Source organism: Chlamydotis macqueenii, chromosome 1, assembly GCF_036417535.1.
Source record: "Chlamydotis macqueenii isolate bChlMac1 chromosome 1, bChlMac1.mat, whole genome shotgun sequence".
Lineage (NCBI taxonomy): Eukaryota > Metazoa > Chordata > Aves > Otidiformes > Otididae > Chlamydotis > Chlamydotis macqueenii.
The window spans coordinates 57,287,184-57,309,692 of record NC_141556.1 but is presented as its reverse complement, the minus strand read 5'-3'; the positions used below and the strand labels follow the sequence as shown (position 1 = coordinate 57,309,692).

Below are 22,509 nucleotides of genomic sequence, written 5' to 3'. Positions count from 1 at the left end.
AGTGTTCATCCCCCTACCTTCTGCTGCAGAATTAACACAGGAAAAAATCTTTCCTTTAAAATGAAATAACTTCCCAAATCAGATGAGTTTCTGAATCAAGAATTTCCTTTCCCCTCCCTCTCTCCTCAGAGTATCTCAGACAAAAGCCTGAGGTACTATCAGGCTCTCACTGCTCATCTCAGTCCCCTCAAACACAGATGTGCGCTCAGAGATTCCCCCAAAAGCTGCTGGGATGGGAATGCATTTGTGGATTTACATTTCAGAAGTAGCCAAGGAGCCTCTGTTAGCTTGTAGCGGAATGCACATATAGTTCCCTTCACTGATGCAAGCTCACGAGATGTGGTCAGAGGGACAGGAGAGGAAGGGCGGAGTCACAGGGCAACCCGCCCCCCAATGCTGCTCTGATCTTGGTCACTGGCTCCGAGTTGTTTCAGTTCTGTGAAGCATCTGAACAAGCAGAAGGCCGGGAGGAACAACACTTTTGTTGAAAAGACACTGTGCTCTTCAGGATGGACTTTTGTCCCACTGGTAAGCCTTGACCATCTTTTGCCTTATTTTCTGTGAGGGCTGTGCAGTTAGTTTGACAGGGCAGAGCACACCATGAAACCCCAGCAGCTAGAGTGGATGCTGCAGCTGGTGGCTAGAGGAATAAGATGGTGGAAGACCACTGGTGGTGCAGTTAATTCCTTGCAACCTTGGGCATTAGTCATGGTTTTGTTTTTACTTGCTCTCCTGTAAGTGAACTCCTTTCACATCAGGAGGAATTTTCCCACTGATTTGAATGGCCTTTGTGCTGAGAGTGTCTGTTGCTGGTGATCCTGAGCTGAGCTGGAAACTCACTCAGAGGTACCAAGTGTATATGTGACACTTGGGATGAGCACCTATAAGCTTGAGCTTCTCTTCACGCAGCTCTGGAATGGCTTGCAAGCTCCTCAGTGGTGTTTCCCTACAGCACCCAGGAGCTGGTTTGCCTTTGCGGAGCCTCTTACGCAGCTGGGTATCCCAGTGCAACATGCTTCCAAGGCTTTTGGTACTGGTGCCTCTCTTGCTTATGTACACATTAAAGAAAAATGACTGTATCAGGGTTCTACCAGCTCCAAGTGACCTGCAGGTGGGCCTGCCTGGTGCTGAAATGATCTCAAAAGGCAGATGTGGGTGGAGGGACATAAGCCACATCTGAGGAACTGAGAGAGATCTCAGGTTTTATTTCCTGGTTTGGTAGGTGGTGGATAGGGTGGTTGGGATTCAGCAGGGAAAGGGCATACAGCCAGACTGAACATTTCTAGCCTTCGGCTGAGGAAGCTCTGAGTGTATGTCTGAGCAAAGGCAGCAGAGAGGGAGAGCCAAACAGGAATACGCTGAACAAGGACCAGGCAGAAAAGGGATCATCTGGCAATGGCCCTGCTGCATCTGACTCTCTGTCCTCACAGGCTTTTGCATATAGGATACAGAGTACAGTGTGAAGGGAAAAAAGCAGTGCCCAGTTTCAACAACTGTTCTGCACTGTTTTGCTCCTAGGTGGCTAGCCAAGGAAAGGGCATACTCAAACCACATACCAGCCTTGCTTGTCAGGGAAATTGGTGGGACCTGTGGGAGCTGAGCTCTTGTCAGCATCTGGCTATGCATGTTGGTGAAGGTGGTTCTCTTCAGGTCACCCAGCCCTCGCCACCTGAAAGCAACTGTGAATACAGCTTCTGCAGGACAAGCTGGGCAGGAGGAGGAGGGTACCTCATGTTTTGCTACTTATTTTGGGGTGTGCATTCCACAGAAACTGAGGCTCTAAAAATGGATAGTCTGACACAGTCATTCACTCAAGTTATGTGTTACTGAGTTAATTATGTCTTAAAAGTCACACACTGCAGTAGCACAATGAGATCCTGCTCAGGGACAACGTGGGTTTGCTCAGCTCTGGCTAGAGGCAGAGCCTGAAGACAGGCAATGCCTGAAGAGATATGATAGTTCCGACCGATGTGTTTGCTCAGTCCCAACCTGTCACTTCACAGCTGGGTGGGAAAGTGGACTTGTTTGATGTTGCTCTACCGTGGCAGTCAAGGCTGCCCCCAGATGCAGGTTTCCAGTGAGCTTTTGAGCCCTGGATGTGTTTCAAGTTTTGCAGCTGTGGCATGATTTTCCTGAAGGTCAAAGGTGCATATACACCTTTTCCTGGAGTCACTCCTATGTAGAGATGCAATGATTCTGTTAGGTCTGCCCCAGCTGCATGCAGCTGAGACCTATGTCTCTTGGGGAGCCCTGGTGAGGCCCCAGAGCCAGAATGCCCAATCCTTGAGCTGGGTGTCTGGGACATAGGAAAGCAGGTTTGTACCACGCTCTCATGTGCTAGGATGTGTGGGGTGAGAGCCATAGGAAACAGAGGCTGGAAACTCTCCTGATTACTGTACGTTGTCATACGTACAGCAGGAATGTCCAGCAGGAATGTCAGCTGGAATGTGCAGATTAAACGTGTGTGAGGTACATATTGAATTTCTTCTGACACAAGCTGGAAACGAACTGTGGAGTGGCTACAGGAGGGAGACAGCCTGAGCTGGAGGGAATTGAGGAGCTGGAAGGCTTCCTGTTATCTGCCTGGTACCAGCCTGGTACCTGGCTGGGTAGGTAGTGGTCTGCACTGGAGAGGACATAGCAGCCATTTTAAAAAAAAAGAAAAGGAATTTCAGGTAAAATTTCACCACCAGACAGTCTGACTCAGGCAGAAGGAGCCCATCAGGTTGCTTTGCTTGTATGTTGCCATGGGTGGAGGTGCCCGAATCCTTTAGCAGCCACACTCACAGCCCTACATTGCCTTGCAAATGGGACAGCTGAACCTCTGCTGCTACACTGTGGGTGAGTAGCACGTGGATGGTCTGTAACTGTACTACAGATGCAGTCGTTCTTCATAACCTTCCCCTGCTGTTTCTGCAGTCCATTCTTCCAGCTCTCCTGGGTGACTTCCCACTGATCGCTGTGCTCCAAAAGCTACCATCCTATTCATAGATTTTTTTCTTGGGATTGAAGGCCTTGCTTGGCATTTGGACAGCTCTACACAGCCCTTTGCAATGGGAAATAAGACCAGCAAATACAGTACTCTTTGCTGGCCACATGAGTACCCAGGTTTTTGGGTAACTCCCACCTGCCCTCCATATGAGGAGACTGAGGGCGTAAGTCACCACAACTGGAATTGAAGTCTCTGTTCTGTTTTGAGTGATAGCACTTAAAATACAGGCCTGAGCAATTCACGAAGAGCTGGCAGGTCTTTCTGTCTGTGTCTGTTCTGAGAGTGGGAAGCAACCTCAAGAGCAGGTGTAAGCCCCACAGATGTGATGCTGATATGCTTCCCTTTCAACATTTGCTCTCTGACAATAAATTCCAAGCAGCAACCTCGTGTCCTCTTTGGAGAGGATGCTAGCCAGTTTTTTTTAAGTTGTGTGCCTGAACTGGAAGACTTCGGTGTTTGTTTGGCTGTCAGCATCCCCCTGAAACCTGGGGGTGTTTTCATGGTATGTTCTTCATCAGAGTGAAATTTCCCCCTGTGCAGAGAACCCTGACCAGGGCTATGCTTCATCTGTGTCCTGACCCAGCCCTAGAGGGAAGTGGAACTTGGTGGTACTGAGGACTTTGACAAGGCTGAAGCTGTTCCTCAGTCCAGCAGTGCAGGGATGAATTGCCTCTGCCACTGCAAGTGTCTGGAGTGAGCCAGGCGATGCGTCACTCTGAGTGTCTCTCTTTTGCCAATTCAGCTCGTTCTCAACATGGAGAAGGAAGGAAAGGCAAAGCAGCCTGCTCTCATTACCTCATCTGCTGTTTGCCCAGCTGCCTCTGCTGCCTTCTGTACCTTTCTGTGGACGGTTCCCCAAATATGCCTTTTGTGTTCACTCCCCCTAACTGTAGACCCCAATGTGTGCAATAACATTGACAAATGGCTTCAAAATAGTACTGAGCAGAGCATTAGGCTTTCTGTTAGGGAAGCAGAGTAACTTGCAGGCACTGACCTCATAATTGTTTCACAAGGCAATCACAGGGGCTTAAGCTGTTTAGGAAACTTAGAAAACCTTACAAAGACTCTCTGCAGCTCAGTCTAAATTGCTCTGAAAGTTTGATCCAACCATGTTTTTCCATACTGTTTCACCCTTTCCTGGTTTTTTATTCCTTGATTCCCTCCCCTTCTCCATGACTCGTATGCTTGTTCTCCGCAACCCTCCCCACACACAGTCCTTCCCACACTTTTCTCATTCTGAGAAACTGGACAGGTAAATCACTTGGGAGTTGGGGTTTTCAGATGTTCAGGAGGAAGGGGGACTGAGTTATTTACAGCCTCAGTGAGGGTCATGTGGGTGAGATGGTGTCCTCTGAGAGCCTCACGTCTCTTTGAGGTGCTTTAGGCTGCTTTACGCTGCTTCAGACACAAGACAACTGATGCAGGGCAACCAGCCACACCACAGACTTTGCTTATGGGGTGGGGGAAGGGGAGGTTCCTCAGGTATCTCCTGCTACAGTGCTTTTGTGGAAAGAAATATAGGACAAAGGGTCCTAGTGATAATTTGTCAAGGAATCACGCCAGTGATTCCACAATTACCAGACCCCATAGGGATGAGGAAGATAAAGCTGGAGAGACTGAGAGGCTGGCTTCATCTCCTGCAGATGCCAGAACGGTGGAAGACATAAAGTAAGTTACAAGACCCAGGCACTGCTCACAGGCGCAGAGCTGACATTCAAGGAGAAGTCAGCAACCTACCTAACAAGCAGCAAAGCCACTGCATGGCTTTTTTTTTTTTTGTTATTGTTTTTGTTTGCTTGCTTACTTGTTTGGTTTTTTTTATTTTCCCCTCACAGGCAGATTTGGCCATTGCAAGCTGCTGGGTGCCACAGGTTTTCCTCCCCTCTTGACCAGCTTCAGTCGGCTTCTCTCAGATCGTCATCTGCTTGCAGAGCCGGGAGGGGACGTGGGTCCTTCCCAGCCCTGGCTTCATGCTGGCTCCTTGCCCAGTGCTTTCTTCCCAGAGGCTCAGCATCCTCTCCCCAGGGAATGCAGTGCTTGAAAGCAGTGGGAGGAGTGATGGGGAGAGGCTGGAGCCTGAAAAAAGTAATGGGACAGATTTAGCACATGGTAACTGAACCAGTTGGGAGGATTGGGGAAAGATTAAGATTGGGGAAGGCAGGTCTCTCTGAGCTGTTGTGGTCATGACAGGAAAGAAGCATATGGGCTCTGAGGTGACTGCCCTTGTCCCCTTTTCCTTTTGTCTGTCTTGGCTGGTTCCTTCCCCTTTTTTCCCCATTGATATTTATAGCAGTTGTTCTGCATGTGAGCTCCACACTAAGAGAATTTCCAAGGCAGCTGGTGCCACTTCCCCTTTTTCCAGGAAGACAAGGAGGCCCAGGGGATTTTGACTTATGAAACACTGGAGCAGGACATCCAGTGATCTGACCTGGCTTCCTGGAGAAGCTTTGTCTTGCAGTGTTTAGGTGCAGCAAGGACCCTGACTGTGAGTTTGGCAGTGACCTTCCAGGAGCTCCAGTGCTCTCAGCCTTGTATGAGCCCTCTGTTATTTTCCAGGGGCTTACCATCTGCTTTGCCTCTCTAGGGCTGCAGCCTCCTTTCTCCTTGCTGAAGAGGCTGTGTTTCACCTGGGTTATATTTAGCAACAGTGCTATCACCGGCGTTCTTCTAGGTCTTTTGTGAATCATTTTGTGGTCTCCTTGGCTCCGCTGGTATCTGTTTGATTTCCTGTACATTACAAGGAAGCCTGCTCATATTTCTGCATTGTCTGTAGTCCACAGAACAACAGCCTCTCACAGATGCTCCTTCTTCAGCAAGGCTTTCATCCCTGTAGATCCTGCCCTCAGGCTTGAAAAACCTTGATTCTCTCTCTTAAGCAATTTCTGACTCTAGCTGTAGTGAATCAGTCCATGAAGCCAGTGTCTCTTCATGGGAGGTTTGGATGTAGATGAAGTATTTAGGTCACAGCTTTGCTGAGATAAAGGTTTTGTACGTAAAGGTGACCGACATAAAAACCACAAAAGTGCATTTGGTAAGACCTCTTCATTGTGCTCACAGCAAGTAAAATTGGTTGAGTAGACAGGATGAGATGCTGCAAGGTTAGATAAGAGGCTACCAGCACAGTGTCTGGCTGCTAGGAGAGGTATATGGGTCTGTGCTGCTTGCTCTGGACTAAGAACCATTTTCAGGGCAAAGCTGAGGTGCAGTGGCTGCAACAGCAAGGAAACATAGATGCTGGAACACAGAAATCAGAGTTGCTGTGGCATGACCCTAGGAGAGGATAGGTTCTGAGAGGCTGGGGAAGCTTTGCCTGTCATATGTTGTCCCCAGTACTGTTCTCGCAGGCATCTCTTTGTTCTTTCAGGATCATCGGACTTGAGTGAGACTGAAGAAGCTGAAATAGAGAAAATCAGGCAGCATAGAAAGGATCTTTTGGAGGATATTAAGGTAAGGCACATCCTGTTTCTCCTGTCTGCATAGCCTTCTCAGAACTGTCTTCACCAAGGAGTGTCTTCACATAATAGTCTAGGCCGTGTAGAAGTGCTCCTGCACAGGAGATGTTTGCTCTGGCATGATCTAACTGGAGTTCTGACCTTCAGGCTGCCCTGGTATATTTGCTACCACTGTACATCCAACTTGTGGTACTCCCTGCTGCAGGAGTCATCAGCTAAGCTAATGGCATATTGGAGAAAGCCTGGTCAGTTCATTAGAAGGGATGAGCTGGGATTGCATATTTAGGATTAACGAAATGAGCATGGCTAACTCGTAGTGGCAGGGATCTGGCTCAGCATTTATTGTTATTTTTAATTACTGATTACCTCCTGATGACATGTCAGTCTTAGTTACCTGCTGCATCCCCTTGTATTTTTCAAACTCCTGTTTGGTTTGTGGATCTCTAACAAGTTCTCCATGAAGGATCCCATCTATTTAGAGAGGTGTGATAGCAGGACCTTCCTCACATGTTTCCATGGTGGAACCTGCTTTTCTTCTTTTTTTTTTTTTTTAGCAGACCCAAACATTTCTGCACTGACTCCTAAAATGTCTGAAAGTGATGTATGTACCATACACTTTCTATTTTGTTCTGCCTCCACCACCATGCAATGTAGGTTCCCATTTGAGGGGGCTTATTGCACTGATTCATTTGACTTGCATTGATTTTCCCACCACATGAAGATGACCAGATGCCTGGGGAATAGGTGCAGTATTTCCTTGTGTAGAGCAAAGGATTAAGCCACATTACCCATCACTTCTCAGGCTTCCAGACTCACCATCTCTGCTGCAAAATCAGAATGGTGACTTGTCCCTTCTTGCAAAAGAGGCTGTAAATGTATATGCATGTGGTTTGCTTGTGTGTGGTTCTCTTTTCAATTTTCAGAATAGGCAATGGGCACTGTAGAAGACAGGATATTTGAATGGAAATACTATTTTTTTTTTTTTTTTACCCACAATGGACAGAGAAAAGCTCCTAGACTACACAGAACCATGCTCCAAATCTCAAAGCCATTAACCAATAGGGTATGCATTGTCCACCAAAGCAGGATGAGTTTAGGTGAAAGGGTACTAGAACTAAAGATATTTTCCCAGGTGGATTTCTTCAGAAAGTATCTTGCAATAACCTTTAGCACAAAGACCTGAGGGGATGTCTGGTGGAGGGAGAGAAAGGAGGGGAGAGGATGGGTCTAGACTTGCCTGTTACACTGCCGAAAGACAACAGTGAATAAAATAACAAAACTGATAAACATTTGCAATTCAAGAGCTAAAATCATGTCTTTGTTACATTTGTGCAATACCTAAAGCTTAGTAATGAGTACTCCTAGCTCTGGCAGGCTGATGAAGCAGATCAGAATGAAGGCCAGAGCAAAAGTGAAATCCGGAAGCTCTATTAAATCATGGGATACTGACAAACTACACAATTTCTCTATCTGGGTGTATATCATGACCACATCCTCACTTCTTGTTGAGGCAAGATCTGTCAGAAAACAATCCTTCTTCCTCTGTCCATTCTGGTTTGCATGGGGAAAAAATTTGGATGATTCCTGGAAGAGAGCTGTGATGCATTCTGGTTCTGAGTGGGACCATAACTGCAGAATGGAAACAAGGAGACAGAGACAACTTAATTTCCTTGGTAACGCAGAATATCCAGCCAAGAAGTTAATGATCTGTCATAGCCCTAAAGGAAACTGAATTCTACAATGAATTCTACAATAGTTGGGGGGTTTTTTTGGTTGCTTTTTTTTTTTTTTTTTTTTTAATTTGGCAGTGATTACTCTTCTTTCATTCGTCCTCTCTTCTTTCTCCACCTAAAGACAGGTATCTACTCACTGGTATTTGTATGATAGGTGCAATAAAAGCACTATGTTTCACAATGTGGCCATTTCAGGTTCGTATTGACCTCACAATTACTGGTTCCACTTCTCCTTTCCTGAATGTGTAGCAGGGCTATGCAAAATAAGAGCTAGAAGGAAATGGGCATGATGGAAGGAGTCTCACATCTGACATTGTTTGGGGAACTGAAATCAACACTGGGGTGAGTTCTCTGACTCTCCACACGGGCTAAGCTTGATTTTCCAGCCTTGATTGACAACAGACATGAGAACACCCTTCTGCCCCTCTCTCCCATTGTTTTCAGCTGGAATCCAGCAGGATCACCCCAGAGCAGTGCCTATTTCATAGGCATCCTTGGTTGGTTGTGACCATTGACCTGTCCTTTGCCTTTGACTGAGGGAAAAAGTAAGACATGCTGTCGATGTGTCTGCTGTTTTCCCCTCCATCACCTTTATCCTCCTGATATTTCTTTTGCAGAAGCTGAAGGAAGAGATTGCTGAAGTGTTTGCAGAGATTGAGTGCTTCCAAAATGCAGAGGAAAGGCAAAAGGCAGACAATAATCCTGAGGAGCAGATCAGGCAAGTGGTACAAGATGGGTATTCCTTTGTTGACGAAGTCTCTCTCTTGATCTCGAGAAAACAAAAACACTGACAGGATTTGGATCACAACAAGAACAGGAAAATGAGGCCAGGAATACTCTTCTCTCCTCTGAGATTTCTCTTTAGTCCTGGAGAGTCAGACACCTGTCTTTGAGATATCTGACTTACCTTGTGAGTGAAATGAAGCGTGGCCCTTTATTCTAAGTTTGACTTTCCTTCTTCTTCATGTTTGCAGCAAACTGTCACAGAGGGATAAAGTTCTGTCCCTGGGCCGGAAGAAATTCAACATGGACCCTGCAAAGGTAGGATTTGCATATTCCACCTATGATGAGAAAGCTGGGAGGAAGAGCTTCTGTTGACTACTGGTCCACTTGCAGCTACGCATGCCAAAGGAACTACGGCATGGGATTGCGGGGCTGGTTTCCTACCTCACTAAGGCTGCAGTTAGTAGCACCCTCCTTCCTGTCACTGAATAATGTCTTCTGATATGACCAAGCTGTGTTGCCTCCCTCTGTCATGTGCCTGTAGGCCATCCCATCAGATGCAACCTAAAACTAAGAGAAATAAAGGGAGGATGGTTTAACACTGCCAATGTATCAAAAGAGCTAAATCTCCTTCGGCCCAGGTCTTCTTGCCTGTGAGAGAATAAGAATTTGCCATAATGTCATGGACGAGTGTGAAGTAAGAAGGTGTTTGAGAGTGTGTCAGGTTTCTTGATTCATTTACAACAGAAGGGGACTAGCTGCCTCTGTCATTTTGGAAATGGTTTTGGTAGTACTGGTTGGATTGTGGAGTGAATCCAGGTTTTCCACTTTCTGGGACTCTAACCAGTGGGGTCCAGACTCCATAGCCCTCTGCAGAAAGCTCTAAAATCATCATGATCAAGTAGAGAAGATGTGAGAAAGGCAGTTTCCTCTTCCTTCCTCCTCACCGGTGGACCATTTTCTTGAGCTCTATAAGGAAAACCACACGCTGCATTTGAACGATTGCTTACTGTCAGCTAACCACCACAGCTAGCATCTTGAGTAGCTGTGGGTCTGAGTGACAACTTTTTATGTTTCCTCCTCTGCTTTACTGAGGCCCTCAAGATGCCTTTTCTCTAGAGTCTGCACCATGGCTGGAGTGCTTGCCAGTCCCCTGGACATCCCTGTGCCAGTGGGAGCTGTCTCAGAGCAGTGATATCAGTACTTACAGCCTGCATGAGAGCAGGTTTTGTTTTGTCTTTCCGTCTGAACTTGGTTTGAGGCCCCAGAGGGATCTCTCTCTATGGCATTGTGGCATGCTGTGCAGAAATACCTGAACTAGTTCTGACCCCAAACCATTTGAGCTTGGTTAGTTCAATGCTGATCAGCCTGGTCGAAATGTTATACTACGTGCCTATATTGTTTTTACTTCAGAATAAGAATATGCAGATCTCTGTTTGTTGCTTCCCTTTTGCTACCTGCCATAGACTGACAGATGCTGCAATGCAAGGAACTTTCTTTGCCCCTCCTTGCTAAGGTTACACTTCATCCATGCAATGCTGATACTTTAAATGAGTTCCTATCTCCGAGATCTCAGGGCAAGTTCCTAAGCATTAGGAATCCAGCTGAACAAAATCTTCTGGGAGAAATATTTTCTTCTGAAAAATGGAGCCCTATTGTCACCACAAGGCTTTGCAAAATTGAATTCATCTTACCCAAATTCCATCCGGGGAAAAAGAAAGGAAAATAGTGTGGAAAAATCTCACAAACATTTCAATTTCTTCTTTTGAAATTGCTTTTTCTTTGGGGCATTTTAGAAATAGTTTCTTATATATTACAAGGCAAAGTGAATTGATTCTGTTGAAGTAGAACATTTTGATGGATCTAAAACAATTTTCATTCCTTTATTGTATTTTGTGAGAAGAATTGCAATGTGGTCTGGAGAGTTGCAGCGTTTTTAGATATTGCTAAGAATCTGAACAAAACCTCAACTTTCTGTGACTTTGAAAATCATTAAATTCCCTCTAAAATGGAGGGTTCACTCTTTGCACAGTCCAGCTCAGACCCTCTATATTCCACAAAAAAAACCATACCCCATCCTTACTGGCTAGGGAGGATGGACCTGAAGAGATTGTAGACTTCTCTGTTCTGTGACATAGAAGAAAATTTAGAAAAAAATAATTTTGAGTTGTCTCAAGCCCATGTTTTTGTCTGAGTACATTTTTTTGGTTATGTCTCTTTTTAAACTAACATTTTTTTTTCTGTAAGTTAAGTTAATTCAGAAAAAAAAATACATTTGGGAAGAGAACACTAAGATACTTAGATTGCCTTAAATCAACCTGCCTTTTGGACTTTTAACCTACACTTCTGTTTTTTGTTTGCTTGAGTTTCCATCCCAGTGACACATTTGTCCAAATCTAGGGATGAAGTGGAAGTGGGACTGACCCACAGGTAGTTAAAGAGGGATGGAATAAGGGTGAGAACATGGCTGGGGAGTAACAGAGGCAACATCATCAAAGCCAAGGAAGGCTGCTGTCAGACTGTTGGGGTCCTACTTTCTTATCTGCCCACAGAGCTGTCTTATTTTACTGTCTTCCTTCTCCTTCCCTAGGGGATCCAGTACCTGACTGAGCACCAGGTGTTGTCCTCAGACCTGCAGGAGATCGCCAAATTCCTCCACAAGGGTGAAGGCCTGAGCAAGACAGCCATTGGGGACTACCTGGGTGGGAGGTGAGCAATCCAGCTGGGATGAGGAGGCCCTTTGGAGGCCCTGTCCTGCCTGGCCCCTCTCAACTACCATTTTAGATGACCCCTGGCAAACCTCAGTGAGTTCCCAAGACTGAACATACCTCAAGCTGCAGTGGACTGGGTGGGCAGTACACCCTGGGGAGGGGGCCCTTTGGAGTGGGCTAAGGCTGGCTGTATGGCTACCTGCCCTCCAGCCTGTAATGGGGTCAGTCTTCCCAGACAAGAGCATGCATCCTGGCTTCTTATCGGTCACAGGGGAAGTGGAGGCTGGGATGGAGCCAGGTGCATGTCATCACACCATGGGGCACCCAAACTGGGCAGGGTCAAAGCTCTCTTCTGACCTTTTCTCCCTGTCCTCTCCCAGGGACCCCACAAACATTCAGATCCTCCAAGCCTTTGTGGCATGTCACCAGTTTGCTAACCTCAACCTGGTGCAGGCACTGAGGTAAGTGGGCATGCAGGATGCAGGGGATGGAGCAGGAGCCTGCTCAGCCGCTGGGTCTTACCACCCAGGAAGGTTGTGAAGCCCTCCTGGGTTGAAATGGGACTTCCCAAGTCCCTGCTGCATGTGTTGGCTCCAAGATTGTTGCTCTGTTCCTGGGGGAACTCTTTCATGATCCCTTGGTCATAAGCAGAGAAGATGGGGGAAGCAAGGTGGGTCATCATGGCTTCGGTGCTTGGGGGGATGTGGCAAGTCATTTCTTGCACCAGGAAACATGTCTGTCCACAGTGCCCATTACATCAGTGACAAAGTGACTATGTCTTAGGGCATTAGGGCTTCTTGTTTTCTTATAGGTCAACCTCCTGGCAGGACTCTCTCTTCAGGTCTCTGCTGCCTTGCAGGGCCCTCATTAGGGAAGAGGAACCATGATTCCCAGGGTGCTTAGTTCTGCTTCTTCCTTTTAGTGTGTTTGAGGCTGATAAGCCTAGGCAATTTCTAGAGAGAAGAGAAGACCTCCTCCTTCATGCACTGTGTTGTCTCCCTGGTGTGATGGGCTGACTTCTTTTATTTTCATCATGTCCCATGGATTGAGGGAAGGGATAAATGTCCCTTGCACTAATTCTCTGGCATTCTGCTCCTGATAGACAGTTCCTGTGGAGCTTCCGGCTGCCTGGGGAAGCGCAGAAGATTGACCGGATGATGGAGGCCTTTGCCAACCAGTACTGCAAGTGTAACCCAGGAGTATTCCAGTCCACAGGTAGTTATGCGGAGAAGGCGGCCTGTAAAGCTGAGCTCCACTGTTTGCTAGAGAGAAGATCCTTCCTTGTCCATACATACAGTACAGAGAGCATCATTTGGAAGTTTGGATGCTTCCCCTTAAAATGAAGGAGGCAGCCCAGTTCCTGTGAAGCTTTTCAATAGGCTGAGGGTCTTCTGTACTCCTTTTGCTCCTATGCTCCAGTCCATCCCCGTGGGCAATAGATTTGAGAAGTGGTCCCAGCCCCACATGAAGTATATCTAATCGCAGCAAGGACAGCACTGACAGACACAGGTCTGTAGTAACTTTCCTGCTGGCAGAGCCGTTATCAGACCAGATCTACCCAGCTTGCCCCATTTCCCTGAGGGAAGGCTCTCCTCTAGGCCTGTCTGTCTCTCTTACTCCTAGCAGAGGGCACATCTCCCTTTTCCTCCTACAGCAGAGGGGATGAGGTTGTTGTCCAGTGACTGGAAACCAAGCCACCTGTTAGGGTGTGGATTGATCTGTCCTCAAGTGCCATCCATCAAGACAAGTGCCACCCATCCAGATTTTCTTTCTCATTGACAGATACCTGTTATATACTCTCCTTCTCTATCATCATGCTTAACACCAGCCTGCACAACCCCAATGTGAAAGACAAACCTGCCTTTGAAAGGTTTGTATCCATCAACAGAGGCATTGACAATGGAGGAGATCTGCCAGAAGCGCTCTTGAAGGTAAGAAGACCTCCCATTTTCCCATCAGTGCCTCCTTTCTCTCTGGCTTGGGGTCCACTGAGAAGCAAAGGTCCACAGGTCTCAGTGTAATACAAGCCTACTGATCTTTTGCCATACAAGGGAAAGAGCTGCACAAGGAAAGACGGCAGTATGTACAAAAGCAAAGCTGGAAAACGTGTAAGCTGCTTTGGAGAGGGGCTGTACACGTGCTTGTTGATGAGGGCTTGGAGCAAGAGAGACAGGGCTGGAGACATTCGGGGAATAGCAGTATAGATTTACAAAGTTTATGTTTTTAAGTGTGTCCAGGTGAGAGAGGAACAGATACTGTAATTGTGTGAGAGAAGAAGACAAGAGCTGCAGGTGTCTGTGTGTCACATAGGTATGAGGCTATGCAAATGGCGCACCCACCTCTGGAGGAGCTTGCTGGGCACCTGACTCTTTTGGACAGCTTTGAGAGTTCTAGCCCCTTAGGGAACTGTCTGTTTCTTGTGTGTCTCTGTGTGTATGAGACAACATCACCATGGCCCAGATTATGAATTCCTTCCCCTTGTTCATACCTAAATGTCTCAGCTGGCTCCAGTGTTCACATCAGCCAGTACACCAGTGCCTAACCTCTCTTACACCAGGATATATCTTTGAGTGAGTAGAACCAACAAGACCCAGATGAGTGTCAGGGTGTCTCCTCTAGCATCTGTAATACTCTCAACAGCTCCATGATGTCTCTGATCCCAGAGGATGAAGATGCAAAGGAAGGGAACAGAGACAGGGATGCATCCATTAGCAAATCTGGAGATATGTTTTCCCAAAGGCTCATGAGGCATGGGACCTGCCCTATGAGGCAAGGTAGAGGTGGGCAGCCTGCCTACATGGGTCTAGACCCACCCAGCCAACCTGGGGAGAATGACTTGTGTCTTGTGCCAAAGAAGCTGCCTACATCCCACACTTGAGTTTACAGAGCAGCATCCCCTCAGGGTAAAGGCTTTAGATTTTTCTTCAGAGCGTTGTTTGTTTCAGGCAATTCGAGGGAAGTTGCAGGACCCTGTAGTTTCTTTTTTTTTTCTTGATTTGGGACTTGTGTAATAAATGATGACAAATCCAATGATATGAGCAACATTTTTGTATCCCTTGAAAGCTAGTAAACTGCCTCCCTGTCACTCTGCTGTTATGAATGTCACCCTTTGTCTCCCTCAGTGCAAAAAGTGCAAAGTGCAAAGCCTGGATCTATGAAATGTGTCTCCTTGTGGTCACGTAGACATGTGTGTTCATCTCCACACACAAGTTCTCAGCAGAGTGTTTGGTACCACCAACTCGGGCTTAAATGAGGCTGCAGTCTTTGCTGTGTCGTACCCTCCCCAGTGCCTTAGCATTACCCACAGCAGCACTCGTGTGACATGTGGGCTTTGGTCACTGCAGCCTCTCTTGATGTGGGTGCACACTTTTGTACCAGTGACTTTCCAAATTGGGTCTCTTTTTTGATACAGGAAGCAGAAAAGAGCTGGTGATCCCCCATGAGACCCTGTGAGGTGTAGACTGAGGGCTGTTGTACCTCCCAGTGCTCACTGCCCTCTCCCCTCTCCATTCACCTGCCTGCTCCTGTGGAAACAGAGTGATGAAACAGATGGACCTAGAAGGGTTGTGTACAAGCTTTGTCAGAAATTTGTCTTTCTTTCTTTCTCTTTCCCTCACCAATGCTCTGGAGCAGAATCTGTTTGACAGCATCAAGAACGAGCCATTCTCCATACCAGAGGATGATGGGAACGATCTCACACATACTTTCTTCAACCCCAACCATGAGGGCTGGCTCCTGAAACTAGGTAAGGAGGAGGATTACCCTAGCTCCTCTGAATTCCATGCCCAGCTGCCTCCCACCACAAATCTCCCCCAAGAACCCACCAGCGTCTCCACTGTCCTTCCCTCCTGTCTGCTGTGGTGGGCTGAGGCTGACATCTGCTGTTGAAAGCAGCCACCTGCTCCCTCCTCTCAGCCCTCTCCTGCAGGCTCTAACTGCTCAGAAAAGGACCCAGAAAGATATCCCTCACCCGTCCCCTTTCCCAGCCCCAGCAGAGCAAAACTGGCTCCCTGTGTGTGCATGTCCACCATACAGAATCACAATCAGCAGTGAGCACCAGAGTTGCCTCCTTGGGGCTGATCTATGGGGAGAGTTGGGAGGGTATCCCTGTGTGTGCATGTCTGGAGCTTGGGAGAGGCAGGAAGGATGGCCGAGTGTGTGACTAATGGCTTTTGAACCTCACTGTCTTTAGGAGGACGTGTGAAAACATGGAAACGCCGTTGGTTCATTCTGACCGATAACTGCCTGTACTACTTTGAATATACCACGGTAAAGGCTTAACTCCCAGTTGTGAAACTGTGTCCTGGGTGGTCATGAGCCTCTGAGGAGCCAGGGAGGAGCAGAGCAGGGGGGGCAACTCTTCCTTTCAGCCCTGTGCTTGTAGACTGAACTCAGACCTCCCTTCTCTCCTGTGCTGTTTCCTCACCTCTGCTCTTGAAGAGGAGAAAGGCTGGATACTGCAGCTACTGTTGTGATCTCCTGTCAATTAAGCTCCCCATTGTGTAAATGGAGATGGTCTCCCCAGGCACACACTGCCCTTGTCTCCCCAACACAGGCACACATCTGGGAAATCAGAGAGGCTGTAAATAGTGGCATAGGTGTGGGGAGCATGTTGGGTGTTAATTCATCTTTCCTTGTGCTCAGGACAAAGAGCCTCTGGGCATTATCCCCCTGGAGAACCTATCAGTCCAGAAGGTGGATGATCCCAAAAAACCAGTAAGTCTCCATTGCTTGGTATTCTGCCAACATTGGCTCCCACAGGGTCAGAGGGAAGAGAGGGTGCACACATCCTATTTTTACCATGCTTCTCAGAGGGAAGGTGCCATTCCAAACTGCCTCCTCCCCTCTCATCTAAACATGATGGTGTCTAAATATGATTGTATTTTACCAGGGAAGATCTAGGGTGAACGGAGACCTATCCTTTGGCTGGCTGCATTGTCTGTGTGTGTGTAGGGGGACAGAGATGAGTGCACACAGCAGACTCCCAACTCATTTTGCACAGGAGATGCGGGTTCAATTTCTCTCCTCAGGACTCTCCATAATGAGTTACAGCACAGGTAGACCAGACAGTGTTGTGGTGTTAGGAAACTTGCCCAGGAAGTTATACTCTTTGTGCATCTTCTATGGATACCCATTCTTTGATGTGGCATGACTCTAGGACATACCTTCAGCATGTCTGGTGGCAGACAGAAGAGAGGATGTTGCATCTACTTGAAAGGGGAAGACACCCTCATAAGTGGAGCAGAGTGGCTGATCTCAGAAGGTGTCTTCTGATAACTGTTGATGCTTCATTGCTCCATAAAGCCTGTTCTAGTGTCCAGCCCTTCATAGGAGGGCTGTGTTTACCTAAGAGAGCTGGCCTGAAGATCTAACTCACGGGGGGATTCTTGGAGTGTGGAAGGAAAGGCTGTGTTTCAGAGATAGAATGCTCTTCTTCCCTTTGGAAACTCTCTGAGCCTGTCACCCATGGTTGAAGGCAGCAAAGTTTCCTTGGTCCACCCTGTCCTTCCCTACTGCTCCATTTTATTCCCTTTCTGACAGAACTGCTTTGAGCTCTTCAACCCCAACTGCAAAGGGCAGAAGATCAAAGCCTGCAAAACAGATGGGGATGGGAAGGTTGTTGAAGGCAAGCATCAGTCCTACAAGATCTCAGCAGCCACACCAGCAGAACGTGACAAGTGGATTGAGGCAATACGGTGAGGAGACCAGAATGGAGGCCTGAACTTGCCCCAGGGACAAATGGTCACAGTTTATTTGACTACTAGAGTCTCAAAAATGGGATGGAAAGAAATGTTTGCAGTTTAGCAACTTTGGTACTTCTTGACTTTAAATTGTTTCAAGGTCCCTTCTGGAGAATCTCTACCCACAGCTAAATTCTCTGCGGTGGGTCTGCAGATCTCCAGTCCTACCTTTTGGTGAGTGGTCTCTCAGTGCAAGTTCAGTTAGGTTGCCTGTACTGCTTTGCAGCATTAAATCTCTTACTTTTGCTCTCATTTCCTCTTATTTCCAGGACCAGCATCACACAGGATCCTTTCTATGATCTGGTCTCTGCCCGTAAGAAAAAGATTGCCAGCAAAAACTGAGCCCTGACCTGGTCACTGGCAGCAGGAAGATGTAGTTGTTGGACAGCTTCCCTCCCATGCTGGGTTTTTCCAGTGAAGAAATTTGGGAGCATTGGTTCCCTCTGCCTCCCACTTGGCAGGAAGATGACTGACAGGACAACTTGCCGGATTTGCTTCTTCCCTTTCCAAACTGAAGGCAGAGGCACAGGGTGCAATCCACTGAGGACTGTCAGAACTGCAGGCATGGTGTTTTCCATGTCCAAATGTAAAGACTTTACTGTCCAATGTAAAGCAACTGACCTTTTGGGTTTTCCCAAATAGCCCCAGGCATTTAGGAGAGGATCTGAGGGGAGACAAGAATGTCTCTAGAATACCTCCAGCTCCTCCTGCCATCAAACCAGGCCTTGGGTATTTTTTCTGTGAGGAACCATATAGATGCTCTTGGAGCAGCCAAGTGTGGTACAGTCAGTTGCAGAGCAGAAAAGCCCCAGTGGTTTGTTTTCCACAAACAGATATGTAGTGGTTGTGAAGAAGGGGCTGCAGATATTTAAGACCTCACTGTGAAACCAGAGGCCAAAGGAAGGTAAGAAGCCATGTGCTCAGAAAAGAGCCCTCTCTACCTCTTCCTATAGCTGTGAGGGCTGTAATCCTGGGAAGTCCCTGCTCTGTAGCTGAGTCATAGGTTTTAGAAAGTTAAAGATGTTGGATGAGGAGATAAAGTGTAACTGAGTGTAGAGAGGCTGTGGGACCAGGAAAGTGGCTCTGGGTCTTTAGTCTCTCTGTTTTGAGACTCAGAGACCACCACAGGTCTCCCGCGGGAAGAAACCCAAACACTAGCTCTCCTCCTGGCTGACGGGTCCTCAGCAAAGGTTGCTTTCTTGTACCACTCCAGAGGCCTGGGCTTTGTATCTGAAAGGCCTGCAGCCAGAAGGCATGAAAAATTGGAGGTGCATACACACCAGAGGCACAAGCACACAAAGAGGCATTGCTATCTTCACACATTTGGTTTCATCTAGAGTCTGGGTTTTTTTTGTCTCTTGTGTAAAGAAAGACATAAAAGTGCTTGAAACAAGCCCAAAACTCCAGGTAACGTGATTGTTTTAGTGATAAAGGCAGAGGATGTGAGAGAAGCCTACCGAAGCAGCCTGAGCACCACCGGAGCTCTGCGCTGTGCCCAGAGCACAGGCAGGCTGAGCGTGCGGCAGGAGCAGACAGCTGTTGGGCAGCGTGGGAGGGAGAAGAAGGTAACCGGACGAGAGGAAAGGTGCCGGGACCTGTAACACTGCGAGCTGGGAGCAGCACGGAGGCTGTTACCAGAGGCTTGCTAGAGACAATTACACCTGCAAGGTTAAGGGATGTGTTAACCTATTGCTATTTCTTCTGTTATTTTTCCAGTCTCTTCTAGTAAGCACTGGTCCTGTCTCATTCTTCTGCATTTTTCCTTCCTGCAGAGGGCTCTGTCTACCAGGCAATCTGCAGCAGGGCCAGCACAGCCCAATTATTCATTCTAGTTATTTTTGCCCAAGCCACAGGAATGTTGAATTAATTTCAAGAGGCAGGGAGTGTATCTCAGAGTTGAAGCACGTGCTCACCCCAGAGAAGGAACATGAAGGTTTTGTACTGCTCGCGCCTGCAAATGTCTCCTGCGTTGAATCTCTTTGTCACTGATGTGATACGGAGTGAGTTTGCTGCCCACTGCTCTGGAGCACGTGTGCTCACACACACACTCACTTTTGCTTTGGGTTCAATGCAGGGAGGCAGGGTCATGTCCAGAGGAGGGAGGAGAACTCAGAATCTGTCCTTTTATCTTGGCAACCTCTCCAAGATATGTACGAGAAATATAAATATGCAGTTGTTTGATAAAAGATGCCCCAGAGCCTAGGACTTGGGTGAGAAATGTCTGTTCTAGTGCCTCTCAGGCTGATGCTCCGTGTATCAAAAGCCATCAAACTGTAGCCTGGAGTCTCTTTTCTACCCACAGTCTGGTCCTGGGTGAGGGAAATCCAGGCCCAGCCCTTCCTAGAGTTTACCTGGATCATTCCTATGACAGCAGTGTCTATCCAAGCTCTTCCCGGTCCCTCCTTATCCCAGATCTTTGCAATTCTCTTCAGGCTGGCTAGGTCCTTTCCCCTCCCTTCTCCCCCCTGATACCCATGCACTACAGAGCAGAATTATTCCTAGTGGGGACAGGGTGGGAAGGACAGCTTGTGAGAGGCAAAACAATGCACGGAGACAGGCAATTGTGTCATTTCCATCCATCAAACTAACCACAAGAGTCAGGTGGAAATGAACCAGGTTTCCTCTCTCCTAGAGAGTGAGATAGGGAGACAGTAAGTTTGAGTTTCCATTGCCTTTCCTTAGCTCCAGAACAGAAAATTCAATTGCAGACTCCATGCTATACCATGCCAAAATCTCTTCAGTGGTGTGCACACAATGGTACCTGGTGTTGTCCATCAGCAACGCAACGTGATCACTCACTGAGCGCTATCCCTGACCTTGTGGCTACTGAATACCAGTGCATTTGGTATTGGCCAGAGTGTCTCAGGACAGGTCTATAAAACAACCATCCACTCTTATCTGTGTGCTTTGACAGCCATGCTTGGAGCCCTTGCAGATTTATGATGGGAATGACTTGTGCAACTAGAATTGTACAACCAGGGCATGTGTTGCTGTCCACCACCACACATTCCCTTTGCTGAGGGCAGCTGCAGCACCACCCACATGAATTCATACACAGAGGCACACAGACACACAGAGAGCTCCTCAGGTACTAAATCTGACATATTGCTGTCTGGTAGATGTGTTCCTCTTTCTCATCATAGCCAGCGTATGTGGCTCACACAGACATACACACAGAAGACTGACACTTATTCCCTGCCTGCCTGAGAACTCCTGCGCACACCCGGTAATTCATTTTCATAATAAATGTCCGTCTGTTTTAATAAAAGGGATGGGAGGAGAATACTGCAGATGTGTGGAATAAACCACATTGCTGCATCCTGCTTCCTCCCCTCTTTTTCCCTTCCTCCGGTCCTCCGTTTATCAGCTCCTTTTTGGAAGGCTAATACATTTTAAAATGGCTTTCTAGAAATTGTTTGCAGCAACAGAGATGAAGCAGCTGTGAGGAGAGCCAGCAGTCTCATTCAGTACAGCTTAGGTATCTAGCAAAGGGTAGAGAAAAATCTCTGGGAGGTGGAAGAGAAAGGCACTGTATGAATGGAGACAGACTGGACTGAATTACGGATTCAGAGCCGATCCAAGGGCGTGAGCTGAACCTGTCTTTTTCCAAGGGGGGAGTGCCCTTGGTGATGAGAGCTCATTAGCAAATGGAAGCCTGTGGGAAGGCAAGACTCTGCAAGCGAGCTGGGCAGGAGTGGTGCCCAGTGGCAGGGTGTGAGCACCTATTCGAGGTACTGCCCATGCCCGGCAGGCCTGAAACTGCTCCACTCTGTGTCACACACCCTTCAGCACAAAGGGAAAATCAAGCAGCTTTTTTCTAGTAGCTAAACAGGTTATCTGGAGTGGGACTGCCAGCCTTTCAACTCCCTCAGCAGTACGCTGTGTGAGTCTGCACACCTCACCCCTCCACATCAGGGCAGGGATTGCCATCAAAAGGAGTCGACAGGTTTACCAGCTTGTACCATAAACCTGGAGGAACAGAAGCAATTATGGGGGCCTCAGAGGGATGGGAGCCAGTCTTCACACCCTCTGGGATCAGTCTTTGGTATGGAAAGGAGCACAGCACTGCTGTATTTGGCTTGGTTTGAATGGCGCAGTCAGATTAGTGGGTCCAACAGGAGCAGACTCTACTGTCTCCCATCCCTTGTGTTTGGTGGCTGGAAAGCAACTCATTATCTGAGGGTGGGGAACCCATTGCAGTACTTCCTCCCTCTTAAAACTTTCTTTGAATATGCATTTCACACAGAAAGTCCAGAGGACAAAGCTAGAGGGCAAGACAGCTCTCAAAGGCACCATGACCTTTCTGCTGCAACTTGTTCTGGCTCACCTCTGTCTCCAGCCTGACAGTCTGCGGAGCTGGAGGAAGCCCAGGCAGACTGAGGTTGAGACCTGACCAGGGTTTCTTGGAGTGTCACTGCTGTCACATCTGCAGTGGCTCTGCTCTAAGTGCCTGTGACAGGGGCGTACAGCAGTCTCATCTCGACATGCCATTTCCAATCCTGCTGCCGCCCTGCGATGAAGATGAATGTGGCCTGTCCCAGGTTATCACATTCCCGTGTGTGTGAGTCTGTATTACAGATATTCGTTTACCCCTGAAGGCTGATGCTATTGGGCTAACTGCAAGGAGGCTGTTTATGGTGGGACAGAGGGAAATACTAGGAAAGAAAAAGGGAGGGTGAAGGAGTCTGGGTCTTGTGAGGGCAGTGGATGAAGAAGGGCTTGCAGTGACAAGAACACAGCTTTCACCTCAGGTCCATAGCAGGGGTGGCACATATGTCAGGCACAAGGTATAACATCCCTTGAACAGCCTGCAACCTTTACTGCAGCCACTGTGTATTCCAGCAGCTCTCCTCTTCCTGTGGGGCTGAAGAGCAGTGTCACTAGACCTGCCAGCCCAACACATCAGGGAGAGAGTGGAGATGGTGCAAGGTGGCCATGACATCTGGGTCCTCAAGGGCACAGCATGTGCAGGGAGAGGACCATATGCCCTGCTAGCACAGCATGTCTTTGCTCCTCTACCTTGATGAATAAGTGGAGTTACATGTCCCTTTCTGCATGTGAGTACAAACACAGGTATAGGCATGTGTGTGAGTGTGCTGTGTCCTACACACTCATAGTCACACACACCGAAGCATGTCTGCACATACACAGGTACAC

At 47.8% G+C, this 22,509-nt stretch overlaps 1 protein-coding gene across 1 annotated transcript; it reads left to right on the top strand.

Moving 5' to 3' along the window:
- The first annotated feature begins 428 nt into the window (after positions 1-428).
- Positions 429-18,745, top strand: CYTH4 (cytohesin 4). Its single transcript, XM_010117110.2, has 13 exons — positions 429-528; positions 6,357-6,439; positions 8,795-8,895; positions 9,152-9,218; positions 11,491-11,609; positions 11,992-12,072; positions 12,714-12,826; positions 13,394-13,542; positions 15,245-15,356; positions 15,804-15,880; positions 16,256-16,327; positions 17,153-17,307; positions 17,622-18,745. Exons 1-13 carry the CDS (start codon positions 510-512, stop codon positions 17,692-17,694), a joined length of 1,221 nt encoding a protein of 406 aa, XP_010115412.1. The 5' UTR covers positions 429-509; the 3' UTR covers positions 17,695-18,745.
- The last annotated feature ends 3,764 nt before the right edge of the window (positions 18,746-22,509 follow it).

Bases quoted from the DNA above. Each gene is read 5' to 3' on its own strand.
- CYTH4 (XM_010117110.2), top strand. The intron at 9,219-11,490 runs GTAGGATTTGCA...CTCCTTCCCTAG, and splicing joins TCAACATGGACCCTGCAAAG to GGGATCCAGTACCTGACTGA. The intron at 11,610-11,991 runs GTGAGCAATCCA...GTCCTCTCCCAG, and splicing joins GGGGACTACCTGGGTGGGAG to GGACCCCACAAACATTCAGA.